The sequence below is a fragment of the Hemitrygon akajei genome, unplaced genomic scaffold, assembly GCF_048418815.1.
Source record: "Hemitrygon akajei unplaced genomic scaffold, sHemAka1.3 Scf000076, whole genome shotgun sequence".
In the NCBI taxonomy this organism is placed as follows: domain Eukaryota; kingdom Metazoa; phylum Chordata; class Chondrichthyes; order Myliobatiformes; family Dasyatidae; genus Hemitrygon; species Hemitrygon akajei.
Window position 1 is genome coordinate 372,501 of NW_027331962.1, and position 16,906 is coordinate 389,406.

Sequence of the window (16,906 nt, forward strand, 5' to 3'; positions counted from 1 at the left end):
TACCCTAAATCCTGTTCTCTTCCCAAATAGGGTGTGTGTGTGTGTGTGTGTGTGTGTGTGTGTGTGTGTGTGTGTGTGTGTGTGTGTGTGTGTGTGTGTGTGTGTGTGTGTGTGTGTGTGTGTGTGTGTGTGTGTGTGTGTGTGTCTGTGGGGGGGGGTGGTGGTACTGGATGACGACACGATCGTTGGTGACGGTAGGGGCCAATTCTGGATCTGTGGACTCGGGAGCAGTTGGGACAGAGGGACAGCTGGGACGCAGGCGCTTGGGTAGTTGGATCCTTCTTGCATCCCCTCTTCTTTTCAGCAGTCGCTCCTGGGTTCCTCAAAATTCCTGGCTTGTCCGTGGATCAGCGGCTGCCACTCGTTGGCCTCCATATTTACCTGAGAGAGCCTCTGCTTAATTTGGTCCCTGTACCTCCTGCGCGGGGCACCACGAACTCTCTTGCCCTGAGAGAGTTCTCCGTAGAGTACTGCTTTCGGTAACCTGGAGTTATCCATGCGAGACATGTGGCCTGTCAGACGGTGGATCTGGCTGAGCAGCAAAGTGGCTTCAGGACCTGGAAGTTGGACATATCTAGCTGTGCATGTCTGTGTGATTATATGAAATATTAAACTAAATAAGTAGTACAGAAATAGAAATTTAAAAAGAGATTACTGAAACACTATCGATGGGTTCAATGTCCAGTCAGAAACTGGATGGCAGAGGAGAAGTTGCTCCTGAATCGTTGAGTGTGCGCCTTACTCCGTTCCTCGTGAACCAGACGGTGATGCAGCCAGTTACAATGCTCTGCAAGTTACATCTGTAGAAATATTCAAGTGATGTTGGAAACTCCTGATGAAATATAGCCACTGTTGTGCCTTCTCTGTAGCTGCATCAATATATTGGGTCCAGGTTAGATACTCGGAGATATTGACAGCCAGGAATTTGGAATTGCTCACTCTTTCCACAGCAGATCCCTCTGTGAGGACTGGTGTGTCGTGATCCCTCAGCTTGCCTTTTCTGAAATCCACAATTAGCTCTATTGACACACTGTCATAACGCAAGCAGGATTCAGCACTCCATACACGCATATGCAAATCTGATAAGGGGTACACATCACTGAACGTAAATGAAAACATAACCCATAAAAGTGAAGAAACTATCATAATAGTAGAAAACGTTAACCAATGGAAGAGTCTGACTCCCCACGGAGGACATCCACACGATCTGAGCCGATTAGATGTCGACAAGGCAGCGTCGAGCTCCTGGCTCAGAGTTGGAGACCTCTTCCCAGAAACAGAAGGGATCATTGTAGCAATACAGGACAAGGTTGTTGACACATGTCGTCATCAATAATACAGAATAAACGACCAATAGATTCAGGACGATAAATGCTGAAAATTACAAGAAAACCAGAAACAATCCAACACTTTACAACATCCTGCAGCAATTTAACTGAATCTCATGACTTGCACAAGCACAATCATTCCCAAAAAGCTTGCTTGAACTACAACTGATGAAAAACACGATAACTTACAATAAGTACAAGGCTGCTCCACTTATAGAGTTAGAGTCCTTCATATCATACTGTTACCCATCATTATTTCAGATACGGTAATCCATGATGACCGTTTGGATATAATTTTACAGGATAAACAAGCAAAAACAACTTTTTGAATAAATATATATGGCCATTCCAAACACAACTTACAGAAATGAATTAGTGGAAAACACCAGAAATATGCTGAAATAAAAGGGGAGATTGAAAGACTGTGATATACGAACAAGGTATTCAAATCGCAATATCGATAACTGGTATCATCCCAAAGGCTTTACACAATAGTATTAACCAATTAGGCCCAAACGGCGATACCAATCTGTGTCAGTCTCTTCCGTTCCCTTCTGTTCATCAGATGCATGGAGAGAGGGAGCTTGCTACATCGGCAAAAGCTTCCTCTCCATATCGGAGTGTCCCGGCTTGCAGGGGCAGGACATCCATGGTCGACTCTGACAGACGGAGGCCTCATTAGACAGAGCCCCACACCCCCACAGCAAGACTGATGAGTAGCAGTTGCCAAGACTTCACCACCCTCTCCCACAGACACGATGTACATCACTGAGACAGACCCTTGTGGCTTCTTACATTAACACAGATTCCATCTTTCCACCAATCCTCCGTCACTGCGATTGAAAACTACCCATTTTCATTCCTGTCATTCCGATGGGTTATCGATCCGCAACTTCACTCTGATTCTCCCCCAGACGCTGCCCGACTTGAGTATTTCCCGCATATTCTGCTCATGTTTTGATGCAAGGACAGTGGACACCTATGACTCTCCAGTGTGCAGATCGGCCAAAATGCACAGTGTCCTGCTCTCCATAGTTCCACACCAGATCAACATTAACATCCTCTGTTAATGAGGCAAACAATGCTTTAAATATAGTGAAATGTTGTTGAAACGGGAGTTCAGTCAGGATTGCAATAGGATATCAGGGGAATGTTAAAATTCACAAATAACTAGTACCAGAACATGAGGATTGGACATTTTCTGGGACATTCATCGCTGTCAATTCCGGTGTCTGTGAACAGAATTTTACTTTCTATCCTATTCTCCATGGAAGCTTTGAATTAATTCATGTATTCTCAAACAAAGAATGTCGAAATGCAGTTATAATATTCTTTGTCAGTTGACCCATTTACCATTTTTTCTATGTTCTCTGTTCCCATGGAAGATGTTCAACAGAAACACAAGGAGACTCTGCGGGCACAAACTGAAACACTGAGAGTGAGCACGATCCTGATGACGGAGAAGGTGAAGGTTTTCCAGCTGGCTGATCGATACGTTGAGCTCACGGTCATTTCTACTGTTCGAGATCGGACACTCGTGGAAGATGAGCTGCTGAAAAGAGGTAGAGACCATGAGGAGTATAGAGAGAAACAACTCCGCAAAAAGCTGGAGAAAATCCGTACTGATCAGTTATTCCAGAGCAGCTTTTCCGGGAGTAAATCCAAATCTGTGAGTTCAGCAGCAGTGGCCGGAGTCCCGGGGATCGGGAAAACAACGATGGTACAAAAGATTGTTTATGACTGGGCCATGGGGAAAATATACCAACAATTCAAGTTTGTCTTCAGTTTCAAATTCCGAGATTTAAACAGTATTGACTATCGAATAAACCTGAGGGAACTGATTCTGGATCAGTATCCTTACTTTGGGAATATCCTGAGAGAAATCTGGAAGAACCCAGAGGGATTACTGTTTATATTCGATGGTTTGGATGAATTCAAACACAAAATCGATTTTGCGGACAGTCGGAGAGATACAGAACCCAAGCACCAGTGCACAGATCCCGAGTGGAAGTGTGAAGTGTCGGACATTGTGTACAGTTTAATCCAGGGCAAGCTGCTCCCAGGGTGTTCAGTGCTGGTGACCACCCGTCCCACTGCGTTACATTTATTGGAGAAGGCTGAGATCAGTGTCTCCGCAGAAATCCTGGGATTTTCTGGTGAGGAACGGAAGGAATATTTCAACAAACATTTTGAAGACCAGACGGTGGCGGAAGCAGTTTTCAAACACGTGAAGGAGAACGAGATCCTGTACACCATGAGCTACAACCCCTCCTACTGCTGGATCCTCGCTCTGGAACTGGGCCCCTTCTTCACAAAAGGGGTCAGGAACCCACAGCGAGTTCCCAAGACCATCACCCAACTGTATTCCAACTATATTTACAATATCCTGAAAAACCACAGCCGTGAGATTGAGAGACCCCGTGATGTGTTACTCAGGGTTGGTCAGATGGCCTTCAGAGGAGTGTCCGAGATGAAGCCTGTGTTTACAGATGGAGATTTGATCAAGTACAATCTGCAGCCTTCCCCGTTCCTGTCCGGGTTCCTGATGGAGATTTTGGAGAGAGAGGATTCTGCCCAGGGCGTGGTGTACACATTCCCACACCTCACCATCCAAGAGTTTGTAGCTGCAGTCGCACAATTCCTGAATCCACATCCCGGGGATATCCTGAAATTCCTCACTGATGCCCACAACACGACAGATGGGCGATTTGATGTATTTCTCCGTTTTGTTGCTGGTCTCTCCAACGCAAAGACAGTTCGGGGCCTAGAGGAGTTTCTGGGTCCATTTCCTCATGAAACAACCTGCCGGGTGATTGACTGGCTGAAGGAGGAGGTTAAACGTCAGAGTGGAAACACGGAGAGGAAAGCTGGTAAAAGGAGGCTCCTGAACACATTGCACTACCTGTTTGAGTCTCAGACTAGTGGACTGGCTCAGGCCGCACTGGGGTCTGTGGAAAGACTTTCATTTAGTGGAATAACACTGACCCCGATTGACTGCGAGGTCTTGTCTCATGTCTTCGGATTCTGTGATACAATAAAACACCTCGACCTGTGGCAATGCCACATTGAGGCTGAAGGAATCCAGCGGCTGGAACCCGTGCTGTACAAGTGCCAGGAGTTGAGGTAATATGATTTATCTCTCACTCTGAACTGTGAAACTGTTCCATTGGGTTGTTTCAATGTAAAGCGATTTCGGTAAAACTGTAGTAAATATGATTGTGAAGAATTGTGATCTAGGCCTCATATGGAGCCAATGATCATTAATGGAGAATGTGTGGAGCAGGTTAAGACCTACAAGTATCTGGGAGTACAGTTAGACGAGAAGCTAGACTGGACTGCCAACACAGATGCCTTGTGCAGTAAGGCACAGAGTCGACTGTACTTTCTTAGAAGGTTGGCGTCATTCAATGTCTGTAGTGAGATGCTGAAGATGTTCTATAGGTCAGTTGTGGAGAGCGCCCTCTTCTTTGTGGTGGCGTGTTGGGGAGGAAGCATTAAGAAGAGGGACACCTCACGTCTTAATAAGCTGGTAAGGAAGGCGGGCTCTGTCGTGGGCAAAGTACTGGAGAGTTTAACATCGGTAGCTGAGCGAAGGGCGCTGAGTAGGCTACGGTCAATTATGGAAAACCCTGAACATCCTCTACATAGCACCATCCAGAGACAGAGAAGCAGTTTCAGCGACAGGTTACTATCGATGCAATGCTCCTCAGACAGGATGAAGAGGTCAATACTCCCCAATGCCATTAGGCTTTACAATTCAACCGCCAGGACTTAAGAACTTTTTAAAAGCTATTATTAATGCTTTTTGAGATAGTGATTTAGATGCATATCATATTTTTACTGAGTTAAGTATTGTATGTAATTAGTTTTGCTACAACAAGTGTATGGGACATTGGAAAAAAAGGTTGAATTTCCCCATGGGGATGAATAAAGTATCTATCTATCTATCTATCTATCTATCTATCTATCAAATGTCCAGGGGATCGGTCAGTAATTCCCCAAGGACGGGAGGGTTCTGTGGTTCCTTGTGAAGGGATGTTGGAGACTTCATCAGATCAGTGAACAACGGCCATTGTTTTAATGGCAGTAAATCACAGCAATGGCTGTGTTTCTCGCTGCCTATGACACGTCCATTGACAATGCACCTTGTCACTGTTACTGAAACCCAGACCGACACTGACTGTAGCAGGTGGGTCAGAGATTCACAACCCCTTCCCGGTGAGGGACAAGAGACGGTCAGCAGACTGTCCCAGTGAGAAGGAAAGAAATACCATTGTGAGATTGTCCTCCCCTGCCCTTGATAGTGTGTGACTTTGCTCACTACCAGATATGCACAAAGAGAGGGCATATCTCCTCTGCGGCTCTGTTCAGACCCAACACACACGTAAAAACATTTCAGCATTCTCTCCTCTTGTAGGATTATCGTTTACCCTTGGAATCCTCCTGTGTGACCTCTCATCTCAATCCCTCTTCCATTCTTAGGGATCTCGTCCCCATCCCCATTCGTCCTGTCGGTTCTCTATTACTCTTTCCTCATTCTACTGTGGGATGTCTTTTCCCCACCCCCTTCCTCCTATGGGATTTCTCTTCCCCTTCCCCCTTATTCCTGTGGGATCTCTTCCCCACCCCCCTTCCTCTTGTGGATTCTCTGTTCCCCATCTCCCTACCTCCTGTGGGATCTCTCTTCCTCATCCTCCTTCCTCCTGTTGGATCTGTCTTCCCCACCCCTTTCCTCCTGTGAAATCTCTCTTCCCCATCCTTCTTCATGTTGGATCTCTGTTCCCCATCCCCTTCCTACTTTGGGATCTCATTTCCTATTCCTGCTTCCGCCTGTACGATCCCTCTTTCCCCTGTACGATCCCTCTTCCTCATCCCCCTTCCTCGTGGGATCACTCTTCTCTATCCACTTCTCCATGTGGGATCCTCTCTCCATCCCCTTTCCTCCAGTGATATCTCTTCCCATCCCTCTTCCTCCTGTGGGATCTCTCTCCCCCATCTCCCTTCCCCATGTGAGTTCTCTCTTCCCCATCCCACTTTCTCCTTTGGGACCTTTCTTCCCCATCCCACTTTCGCCTGTGGGAACTCTCCTTTCCATCCCCTTTCCTCCTCTGGGATCTCTCCTACCCATCTCCTTCCTCCTGTGGGATCTCTCTTCCCCTTCCCCCTTCTTCCTGTGGGATCTCTTCCCCACTCCCCTTCCTCTTGTGGGATCTCTGTTCCCCATCCCCCTTCCTCCTGTGGATTCTCTGTTCCCCATCTCCCTACCTCCTCTGGGATCTCTCCCACCCATCTCCTTCCTCCTGTGGGATCTCTCTTCCGCATCCCCATTCCTCCTGTGGGAACTCTCTTCCCCACCCCCTTCGTCCTGTGGGATAGCTCTTCCCTATCCACCTTCTTCCTGTGGGATCTCTGTTCCCTATCCCCCTTCCGCATGTGGGAACACTCGTCCCCATATCTCTTCATAGAATCGTAAAATCATAGAACACTACAGCACAGAAAACAAACCATTCGATCCTTCTGCTCTGTGCCGGAACTTTATTCTGCTAGTCCCGTTGACCTGCACCCAGTCCATAACCCTCCAGACCTCTCCCATCCATGCATCTATCAGATTTATTCATAAAACTTAAGAGTGTATTCGCATTTTCCACATCAGATGGCAGCTCGTTCCACACTCTCACAACTCTCTGAGTGAGGACGTTCCCCCTAAACCTTTCCCCTTTCACCCTGAAGCCAAGTCCTCTTGTAATTTATCTCTCCTAATCTATGTGGAAAGAGCCTATTCGCATTTATCCTGTTTATACCCCTCATAATTGTGTAAACTTCTATCAAATCTCCCCTCATTCTTCTGCGCTCCAAGGAATAAAGTCCTAACCTGCTCAATCTTTCCTTGTAACTCAACTCCTGAAGAGCCGGCAACATCCTAGTAAATCTTCTCTGCACTCTTTCAATCTTACCGATATCTTTCCTATAGTTATAGTTAGGTGACCAGGACTGCACACAATATTCAAAACTTGGCCTCAAGTTGAAGTGGATAGTCTTTTTCCATTGAGAATAGGGGAGCTTCGAACAAGAGGACATGAGTTGAGAGTGAAGGGGCAAATGTTTAGGGGTAAAACGAGGGGGAACTTCTTTACTGAGAGAGTGGTAGCTGTGTGGAACTTCCAGTAGAACTGGTAGAGGCAGGTTTGATTTTGTCATTTTAAAAAGATTGGATAGGTCTATGGACAGGAAAGGAATGGAATGGAGGGTTATTGCCTGAGTGCAAGTAGGTGGGACTAGGTGAGAGCAAGAATTCGGCAAGGACGAAAAAGGCCCAGATGACCTGGTTCCGTGCCTTGTTGTTATGTGGTTGTATGTATTCCATCTGCCATTTTCTGGCCCATTTGGCCAGTTGGTCCAGATCCCTCTGTAAGCTTTGAAAGTTTTCCTCGTTGTCCACAACGCCTCTATTTTAGTGTCATCAGCAAACTTGCTGATCCAATTTATCACACTATCATCTAGATCATTGATATAGACAACAAACAACAATGGTCCCAGCACAGATCCCTGAGACACACCACTAGTCACAGGCCTCCAGTCTGAGAAGCAATCATCCACTACCACTCTCTGTCTTCTCACACACAGCCAATTTCGAATCCAGTTTACAACCTCTCCATGGATACCTAGTGTCTGAACCATGTAACTAACCTCTTACGTGGGACCATGTAGACAACATCCACAGCCTTTCCTTCATATGCTTTCTTGGTAACCTCCTCGAAGAAACACTACAAAAATCATTAAACACGATCTGCCATGCACAAAGTCATGCTGACTATCTTATCAACACTTGGATGTCCAAATCCTTATTTCTCCGATCTCTCAGAACACCTTCTGATAATTTACCTACTACTCATGTTAGGCTCACTGGATTGTAATTACCTGGTGTACATGTAGAGCCTTTTTCAAACAACGGAACAACATGAGCTACCCTTCAATCCTCCGGCACCGCAGCCGTTGCGAAGGACATTTTAAATATTTCTGCCAGGCCCCTGCAATTTCTACATTAGTCTCTCTCAAGGTCGAAGGAAATATCATGTCAGGCCCGGAGATTTATCTACCTTTATTCGCTGTAAGGCAGCATGCACCTCCTCCACTTTAATCTCTATATGTTCCATGACACTACTACTTGTTTCCCTAATTCCATATCCGCTATGCCAGTTTCCTGAATAAACAATGACGCAAAAAACCTGGTTAAGATCTCCCCCATCTCATGATGCTCCACACATAGACCACATAGACAACGACTCTGATCTTCTAGGGGACCAATTTTGTCCTTTACTATCCTTTTACTCTTAATATACTTATACCATATAACCATATAACAATCACAGCACGGAAACAGGCCATTCCGGCCCTCCTAGTCCGTGCCGAACTCATTAATCTCACCTAGTCCCACCTACCCGCACTCAGCCCATAAACCTCCACTCCTTTCCTGTCCATATACCTATCCAATTTTACCTTAAATGACACAACTCAACTGGCCTCTACTACTTCTGCAGGAAGCTCATTCCACACAGCTATCACTCTCTGAGTAAAGAAATACCCCCTCGTGTTTCCCTTAAACTTTTGCCCCCTAACTCTCAAATCATGTCCTCTCGTTTGAATCTCCCCTACTCTCAATGGAAACAGCCTATTCACGTCAACTCTATCTATCCCTCTCAAAATTTTAAATACCTCGATCAAATCCCCCCTCAACTTTCTACGCTCCAATGAATAGAGACCTAACCTTTTCAACCGTTCTCTGTAACTTAAGTGCTGAAACCCAGGTAACATCCTAGTAAATCGTCTCAGTACTCTCTCTAATTTATTGATATCTTTCCTATAATTCGGTGACCAGAACTGTACACAATACTGTACAATTCTGGAAATTCTACAATTACTTGTAGAAACCCTTCGGGTTTACCTTCACATGATCTGCCAACACAACCTCATGTCTTCTCTTTGCCTTCCTGGTTTCCTTCTTTCGTATTCCCTTACATTCTCTATACTCTTCAAGTACCTCATTTGTTCCTTGTTGCCTGTAACTGCTAAACACCTACTTAACCAGATCGCCAATATCCCTTGAAAACCAAGGTTCCCAATGCCTGTTAACTTTCCCTTTAATCCTGGCAGGAACATGCAAACTCTGCACTCTCAAAATTTCACCCTTGAAGGCGTTCCACTTACTGAAGACATCCTTGCCAGAAAACAATTTATCCCAATCCACTCTTCCCAGATACTCTGACATTTCCACAAAATTGGCCCTTCTCCAATTCAGAACCTTAACTGGTGCACCAGTCCTATCCTTATCCATAATTAACTTGAAACTAATTGCATTATAGGCAATAGGTGCAGAAGTAGACCATTCGGCCCTTCGATCCTGCAGCGCCATTCTGAGATCATGGCTGATTATCTACTATCAATACCCGGTTCCTGCCTTGTCCCCATATCCCTTGATTCCCCTATCCATAAGATACCTATCTAGCTCCTTCTTGAAAGCATCCAGAGAATTGGCCTCCACTGCCTTCCGAGGCAGTGCATTCCAAACCCCCACAACTCTCTGGGAGAAGAGGTTTTTCCTTAACTCTGTCCAAAATGACCTGCCCCTTATTTTCAAACCATGCCCTCTGGTACTGGACTCTCCCAGCATCTGGAACATATTTCCTGCCTCTATTTTGTTCAATCCCTTAATAATCTTATATGTTGCAATCAGATCCCCTCTCAATCTCCTTAACTCCAACGTGTACAAGCCCAGTCTCTCTAACCTCTCTGCGTCAGACGGTCCGGCCATCCCAGGAATTAACCTCGTGAATCTACGCTGCACTTCCTCTATAGCCAGGATGACCTTCCTTAACCCTGGAGACCAAAACTGTACACAATACTCCAGGTGTGGTCTCACCAAGGCCCTGTACAAATGCAAGAGGATTTCCTTGCTCTTGTACTCAATTCCCTTTGTAATAAATGCCAACATTCCATTAGCCTTCTTCACTGCCTGCTGCACTTGCTCATTCACCTTCAGTAACTGATGAACAAGTACTCCTAGATCTCTTTGTATTTCTCCCTTACCTAACTCTACACCGTTCAGATAATAATCTGCGTTCCTGTACTTACTTCCAAAGAGGATAACCTCACACTTAATCACATTAAACGTCATCTGCCAAGTATCTGCCCACTCACCCAGCCTATCCAAATCACCCTGAATTCTCCTAACATCCTCATCACATGTCACACTGCCACCCAGCTTAGTATCATCAGCAAACTTGCTGATGTTATTCTCAATGCCTTCATCTAAATCGTTGATGTAAATCGTAAACAGCTGTGGCCCCAATACCGAGCCCTGTGGCACCCCACTAGTCACCACCTGCCATTCCGAGAAACACCCACTCACCGCTACCCTTTGCTTTCTATCTGCCAACCAGTTTTCTATCCATGTCAATATCTTCCCGCCAATGCCATGAGCTCTGATTTTACCCACCAATCTCCTATGTGGGACCTTATCAAATGCCTTCTGAAAATCGAGGTACACTACATCCACTGGATCTCCCTTGTCTAACTTCCTGGTTATCTCCTCGAAAAACTTATACGGAAGTAGATTGCCAGACGTTTCTTCCGCGCTGATACTGCGGCCCAGTTTGGGACCCGGCTGGGTTTGAACTCAGGACCATCGGCCTTGAAGTCCAGTGCAGATACACCACCAGCCGGCCCAGTGACATTATGGTCACTGGACCCAAATGTTCACCTACACATACTTCTGTCACCTGACCTGTCTGATTCCCTAATAGGAGATCAGGTACTGCACCCTCTCTCGTTGGTACCTCAATATATTGATTTAAAAAACTTTCCTGACCACATTTGACGAACTCCACGCCATCTAACCCTTTATCAGAGTGGAAGTCTCCGTCAATATGTGGAAAATTAAAATCCCCGTATATTACAACTTTCGGTTTCTTACATCGGTCTGCCACATCTCACCAGATTTTCTCCGCCAATTCTCTCTGACTATTCTCTCTACAATACAACCCTATTAGTGTGGTCACACTTTTCCCATTCCTCAGCTCCACCCATATGGCCTCCACGCGCATCTGTGGTATTTTCCTTGACTAGTCACTAGTTTTGCTACAACAAGTGTATGGGACATTGGAAAAAAAGTTGAATTTCCCCATGCGGATGAATAAAGTATCTATGTATCTATCTATCTATCTATCTATCTATCTACCCATACGGCCTCTGTAGACGAGCCCTCCGGGCTGTCCCGTCTACGCACAGCTGTGAGATTCACCCTGACTAGTAATGCCACTCCTCACCCTTTCATCCCTCCCCCCTATCACGTCTGAAACAACGTAACCTCGGAACATGAAGCTGCCAGTCCTGCCCCTCCTGCAAACCAAGTCTTACTAATAGCAATAATGTCGAAATCATCTTGTGCCAATCTACGCCCTAAACTCATCTGCCTTACCTACAATACTCCTCGGATGGAAATAGAACATTTCTATCACGTACAAACCATTGATATCTGTCTATACAGGCAGTCCTCGCATGACCATTATCCCCCTCCACATCACTATCTGCTCTAACACTCTGACCCTCCCCCCTGCAACCTTGTTTAAAACCCCCGGAGCAGAACTTGCTAACCTACCGGCAAGGATGTTAGTCCCCCTCCAGTTCAGGTGCAAACTGTCCAATTCGAACTGGTCCCACCTCCCCTGGAAGAAAGCCCAATTGTCCAGAAACATGAACCCCTCCCTTATGCACCATCCCATCAGCCACGTATATAGCTGCATTATCTTCCTATTTTAGCCTCACTAGCACGTGGCAAGGGTAACAATCCACCTCTGGGATCTCGCTTTCTCATCCCCCTTTCACCCTCTGGCCTCTGTTCCCACTCCCCCTTCCTTCCAACTGTTGGATCACACCTCAGCAGCCACCTTCCTCCTATGAGATCTCTCATCCCCATCCCCCTTCCTCCTGATGAATCTCTCTTCCCCATCCCCATTCCTACAGTGGAATCTCTCTTCTCCACCCCGCATGCTCCTGTGGGATCTCTCTTCCCCATTGCCTTTCCTCCTGAAAGATCTCTCTTCCCCATCCCCGTTCACCCTGTGGGGCCTCTGTTCCTATCCCACTTCCATCTGACGGATCTCTCTTCCCCATCAACTTCCTGCTGTTGGATCTCTCTTCTGCATCCCCCTTCCTCATCTGAGATTTAACCTCCGCACCCCTTTCTTCCTGTGGGATCTCTCTTCCCCATCTCTTTTCCTACAGTGGGATCTCTCTTTCCCATCCACCTTACTCCTCTGGGGGCTCCGTTCCCATCCCTTCCTCCTGTGGGATCTCTTTGCCTCATTTCCCTTCCTCCTATATCATCTCTCTTCCCCAAACCCTTTCGTTCTGTGGGATCTCTCTTCCCAATCCACTACATCGGGATGGATTACTCTTCCACATCCCACTTCCTCCTATGGGATCTCTCCTACTCACCCCCCAACCTCCTGTACGATCTTGCTTTCCCACCCACGTCGTCCTGTCTCATCTGTCTTCCCTATGCCCCATCATCCTATGGGATCTCTATTCCCCATTCCCCTTCCTTCTTTGGGGTTTCACTTCCCCATCCACTTTCCTCCGGTGGGATCTCTCATCACCATCCCCCTTCCTCCTGTGAGAATCTGTCGCCGCCATCCCCTTTCCTGCTGTGGGATCTCTCTTCCACATCCCCCTTCCTCTTGTGGGATCTCTCTTCCACATCCCCCTTCCTCCTGTGGGATCTCTCTGCCCCATCCCCCTTCCGCCTGTGGGATCTCTCTTCCCAATCCCCCTTCATCCTGTGGGCTCTCTCTTCCCCATCCCCTTCCTCCTGTAGGATCTCTCATCCCCATCCCCCTTCCTCTTGTGTGCTCTCTCTTCCCCATCCCACATCCTCCTGTGGGTCATCATAATGCCCGCTCTTCCTGTGGGATCTGTCTTTTCTATCCACATTCATCCTAATGTATCTCTCTTACACATCTCACATCCTCCTGTATGATCTTTCTTCCCCATTCCACATCCTCCTGTCGAATCTCTCTTTCCCATTCTCCTTCCAACTGTGGGTTATCTCCTCCCAACCCTCTTTTTTCCTAGAGATATATCTTCCCCACCCCACTTACTTCTGTGGGATCTCTATTCCCCATTCCCTTCCTACTGTGCGCACTCTCCTCCCCATCAACTTCCTGCTGTTGGATCACTTTTGCTCATCCCCCTTCCTCCTGTGGGATCTCCCTTCCCCACCCCTTCCTCCTCTGGCATATCTTTTTCCCGATCCCACTTCTTCCTATGGGATTTCTTTTCCTCATAACCCTTCCTCCTGTGGGATCACTCTTCCCCATCCCCCTTCCTCCTGTGGGATTTTTTCTTCCCCACCAGCTTTCTTCCTATGGGATCTCTCTTTCCTATCATTTTCCTTCTGTTGGACCTCTCTTCCACATTCCACTTCCTGCTCTGGCATCTCTTTACCCGATCGCACTTCCTCCTGTGGGATCTCTCTTCCCCATCCCCCTTCCACTTGTGGGATTGCTCGTGCATCCTACTTCCTCCTGTGGGCTCTCTCTTCCCCATCCCCCTTCCTCCTGTTGGCTTTATCTTCCCCACCAGCTTTCTTCCAATAGGATCTCTCTTTTACATCCTCTTCCTTCCGTTGGACCTCTCTTCCGCATGCTCCTTCCTCCTATGTGATCTCTCTTCACAATTCCACTTCATCCTGTGGGATCTCTTTTCCCCATCCCCCTTCCTCCTCTTGGACCTCTCTTTCTCAACCCCCTTCCTCCTGTGGGATCTCTCTTCCCTATCCCTTTAGCTCGGGTGGGTCTATATCACTGTGTCCCATTGACATTTCTGTATTGCAGTCAGGAACACTTTTCTCTCCATCGGAGAATGGGACAGAATATGTAGGGTTTACAGGGTCACATCGACAGACTAAGTTACTGACATTCGGTGAATCCCCTGGAGCTGGTCAGTGAGGAACATTGACAGTGATGGGATCTCCGATCTGTGATTTACTGAAGGGTTTAATGTTTCCTGAAATATCCGAGTGAGAGAAATTCCCTCAGACCCACGGTTTGAATCACTTTGTTCATCAATTTGTCTGTTTGTGTTTAGACTGGGTTTTAATGAACTGGGAAAACCAGGAGTGAAACTGCTGTGTGAGGCTCTGAGGAACCCGGAGAGTAAAATGAAGAGTCTATGGTAAGTACCAGACTGTGGGAGATTGTGTTTACAGTCACTGGTTGTCTGACCCTCAACATTAATTTGATCAGTAATTGTGTTACTGATAAACACTGGGGATTTGTACCGTCTCCTGTATCTTTCTATCGTTCACCCTCACTCTCTCTCATCTCCAGGCTGGGGGATGTCGGACTTACAGATTCTGGTGCCGAGAATCTCGTCTCAACTCTCATTAAAAACCGATCACTGACGGAGCTGGACCTGACTGATAATGAACTGGGAGATTCAGGAGTGAAACTGGTTTCACCGGCTTTGAGGAACCCGGAGTGTAAAATACAGAGACTGGAGTAAGTACCAGACTGTGGGAGATTGTGTTTACAGTCACTGGTTGTCTGACACTGAACATTAATGTGATCAGTAATTGTGTTACTGATAAACACTGGCGATTTATACCGTCTCCTGTCTCTCTGTGTCCTTCACCCTCACTCTCTCTCATCTCCTGGCTGATCAATGTCAGTCTCACAGATTCTGCTGCCGAGGATCTCGTCTCCGCTCTTAGTACAAACCGATCACTGACATGGCTGGACCTAGGATTAAACTCGCTGACAGACCGATCTCTCCCCGCTCTCCGCCGCCTCAAACGCACCTTCCCGAATCTGGAGTGGATGCTGTGAGTGTTTGTGTTAATGTTCAATGTGGTAAAATATCAGCGGATCCGCGAGTTTTCTGGTCATATTTGTCTGTGAGATTTGTTGAAACATTAACCCCAGTCCCTTGTTACTGACACTGTTGTGTAATCTGTTTCTTTCATCTTTATTCTCCCATCTGTTTCAGGATTGGGGGGAATCAGTTCAGTGAGACCGGGAATAAGGAACTGAAATCTCTGCAGAAACCCAGATGAGGTCAGCAGGAGACGCTCATGGAGTGAGCACTATTTTAGATTCGCTCCATAACCTTTACTTGTTTAACCTATGATCACCCTTATTTAACTTACTTTTATCTACACCAGATGATTCTTGGACTTATCCTTAAGAGTGTACTGTGGATTTCGAAGCTATGAGTACAGAAATGGCTTTAAGATCTGAAGGGCGAGACCCTGGGAAAGATTCTAACGGCAATGGAAAGAAAAAAAAAGACTGATCCTAAGCGCACTGAATTGCCTTATGATACGTTATTGGAGCTCTTGAATAAAAAATAAGAACAACGACAAGCTTTCAAAGAAGATTTAAAGGCTTTCCAGGATTCTCTGGATAAGATTGGTCATGAAGTTAAACAGCATCAAACTCTAATCACAACTCTGCAAGAGGACGCTCGGAAGCGAGACTTGAAAATCGAGAAACTGGAGCAGAATTATCTTTGGAGATTAAACAGTTGGAAATACTTAAAGCCAAGAGTGTCGGTTTTGACATCGACGTAGAAGTCAGAACTTGCGCATATTTGGTCTCCCGGAAGGTTATCGAACAAGGGGATCCCTCGAAGTATTTTGCTCAACTTTTAAAGGATGCGTTCCCTTCTGTATTCCCAGACAGTCCCCATAGAATTATGCGCCGATCACCAAGTTCTTCATCTAAACCACCTGTTGTAATTGTTCGATTTCATTATGTGGCATGTTAAAGACCAACTTATTCGTTTGGCTCGTCGTTTAGGGATGGTTAATTGCGAGAATTCCATTTTCGGCTTGTGGAGGATTTCAGCTCAGTAGTGATGAAGGCGCGGCTCGCTTTTAAACCTTTGATATCTGAATGTTATGAGAAAAACCTAAAACCAGCGCTTATATACCCTGCGAAACTTAGAATCTCGCTTCCGAATGCACCACAACGTGTTTTTCTCTCCAGATCTGATGCTCAAAGCTTTCTGAATGAGAATTATCCTATTGTTTCGGATTCTCGTTTCTAATAAATGCTTGGTTTTGATCGTTACAAGATAATTTTTGTTTCCAAAACCAGATTTTGTTTCTGTTATTGATGTAGGTTCATTTTACATTTTATATTCCTATTAAAGCTTTACTTTATCGACGTACTAATCTTATTAATTTACTTACTTTAACCATTGTATTTTATTTTTTGGTCATTATTTTTAATCCTTTGAAGGGGAATTTTTTAACGTTTTGATATATATCTTTTTTTCATTTTTTGTGTAACTAAGATGGCGGTTTCTGTTCTAAAATACTTCTGGCTTTTTTTTGATTTCGCCTTTTTTTTTTCTTCTTCTTCTTCTTATAATGCCTTTCTTATCACATCCTAACTTTTATTTGTTCGGGTTTTAACCCGATTTATAAGTTACCAGTGTTCATATTCGTTTCGTTTTCTTTTTACTAGTATTACGTACCCCGTAACTGGGTGTCTTACCAGCAAAGATAGAAGTATCCG

General features: G+C 45.9%; 1 protein-coding gene across 2 annotated transcripts in view; it reads left to right on the plus strand.

Annotated features, from left to right (window-relative positions):
* LOC140722401 (NACHT, LRR and PYD domains-containing protein 3-like) overlaps window positions 1-16,502 on the plus strand; it is a 39,748-nt gene extending 23,246 nt beyond the window's left edge. Inside the window, exons 8-13 of one of the 2 annotated variants that reach the window (XM_073037154.1) lie at window positions 2,714-4,451; window positions 14,472-14,558; window positions 14,714-14,884; window positions 15,055-15,207; window positions 15,372-15,461; window positions 15,547-16,502. In XM_073037154.1, coding sequence (XP_072893255.1) covers window positions 2,714-4,451; window positions 14,472-14,558; window positions 14,714-14,884; window positions 15,055-15,207; window positions 15,372-15,438 — 2,216 coding nt within the window. In that variant the 3' untranslated portion in view covers window positions 15,439-15,461; window positions 15,547-16,502. The remainder of the gene's footprint in view (window positions 1-2,713; window positions 4,452-14,471; window positions 14,559-14,713; window positions 14,885-15,054; window positions 15,208-15,371; window positions 15,462-15,546) is intronic. The other variant, XM_073037155.1, reaches the window with a different exon arrangement.
* Window positions 16,503-16,906: the final 404 nt, after the last annotated feature.